The sequence below is a fragment of the Sphaeroforma arctica genome (assembly GCF_001186125.1).
Source record: "Sphaeroforma arctica JP610 unplaced genomic scaffold supercont1.5848, whole genome shotgun sequence".
In the NCBI taxonomy this organism is placed as follows: Eukaryota; class Ichthyosporea; order Ichthyophonida; genus Sphaeroforma; species Sphaeroforma arctica.
Genome location: NW_014034710.1, coordinates 1 through 1,829, shown reverse-complemented (window position 1 = coordinate 1,829; position 1,829 = coordinate 1). Strand labels below are relative to the sequence as shown.

At 40.8% G+C, this 1,829-nt stretch overlaps 1 protein-coding gene across 1 annotated transcript; it reads right to left on the bottom strand.

The window, feature by feature from the left end:
- Nucleotides 1-561: 561 nt before the first annotated feature.
- SARC_15265 (hypothetical protein) lies at nt 562-1,636 on the bottom strand (the record flags this gene model as incomplete). Its single annotated transcript, XM_014290610.1, has 3 exons — nt 562-726; nt 1,235-1,273; nt 1,484-1,636. Coding segments are annotated over 3 exons (357 nt in total), but the record flags the coding sequence as incomplete, so codon positions are not given.
- Nucleotides 1,637-1,829: the final 193 nt, after the last annotated feature.

The window sequence follows — 1,829 nt, the reverse complement described above, 5'->3', positions numbered from 1 at the left end:
GTAGACACATACTGACACTCATACACATACACATACACACACACACACATATATATATATATATATATATAACTTATATACACATCGTATATACTATACACATTAGTCTTCGGGATATTATGCCACCTGCAGCCCTAATTGGAGCTTCAGAAGGAATTCGGCAAAGCTCGGTACCATATACAGGGTAGATATCGATTCTCACCCACATAAATTACGGAAATCTCTGAAAAACTCCATATCTCCAAGAGATGAACGTGTAAGCAGCACACACTAAAGCTCACTACAAGTACTGATAACTTTGGAACTAAAATAGAACCGCCCCATATTAGGCAGGCACGCGAGCGCGCAATTTTCATACCGACAAGTACCTGAAACTATGCGACACTGTCATTGTGTACAACCCAATTACACCACAGCACACTTACAACATCGATTGTCCGTTCCATTGGGGACAGTATAGGGATGAGGACGGCCCAAACACACAGTTTGGTAGCGCTTTCAGGACAAAATCAATATACAACTGGTAGCCATCAAGACCTATAGGCATACATTCACTGGATTTCAAGGACGATTGAACACACATATCTGGCTTGCGGGAGCACGTTTATTGAAACTTACCACACAGATTGTTGCAACTACATGTTCGAAGATGGGTTTGCACCCGAGATGGAATGGGGCCCAAGGAGCTATCTCACCCAGGTCTATGGATTCAGACACCCACTCTCTCTACAAGGAGAAGAGGGTATACAGGTTACAGGTATAGATAGTATCAGATTGATGCAAAAAGAGTGATGGTCATACATTACCCGACTATCAGGCCAAGAGAAGCAAATATCTAGCTCTCTCTCTACAAGGAGAAGTGAGTATGAATGTAAAGGAATTATCAGCCAACTGCTTCAAGCCGTGCAATGGAAGCTCACACCGGACAGTATCGACACGTATAGTCCTAAACGACTATAATCATAGACGTTGATATTTAAAATAGTATATTCCTAAACGACTATAATCATAGACTTTGATATTTAAAATAGTATATTCCTAAACGACTATAATCATAGACTTTGATATCTAAAATAGTATATTCCTACACGACTATAATCATAGACTTTGATATCTAAAATAGTATATTCCTAAACGACTATAATCATGGACTTTGATATTTAAAATAATATATTCCTAAACGACTATAATCATGGACTTTGATATTTTAAATAGTACTACTGTAATAACAAACCTGCCGAGCTCCCCGAACACATCCGATAGGGGCGGTGATCTGGATATGAAATGGTAACAGTGAATGAAGAGGCACCCATTTACATGGTATGGGACAGCTTCTTGCTCTCTCACACACTCGCGTACGCACACACAGACAAAGACACAGACACGCACCGCACGCACCACCCACACACAACACCTACCCCCCCCCCACCCCACACACACATATATATATATATATATATATTGTATGTATAAGTGTACACACCGATACTATCTTCACGCTATTCATCAGCGCCATGCCCTTCTCCTTGGTGTATGAGCTGTCTAAGAGGATGATTTTTTTAGTCACCCAGTACTGTGGGCAATCTTCAATCCTGTCGACCACAGTCGCACCATGAGAGCTCACTAAGTCCAGAATCTGAATGTTCGAACAAAGGAGAAGTTTAGTATGTTCGTTGCTTGATGCAGATACTCAATCTACCTACCTGCGATAGGATTAAAAAGAGTAGAAAATTACTTCTTAGATTAGGGACTGGGGTATTGATGCATAGAAGTTCTACCACTCTGCAGCACAAGGAACAGCAAGAAGCACATATGAAGCAGAGAGTTTG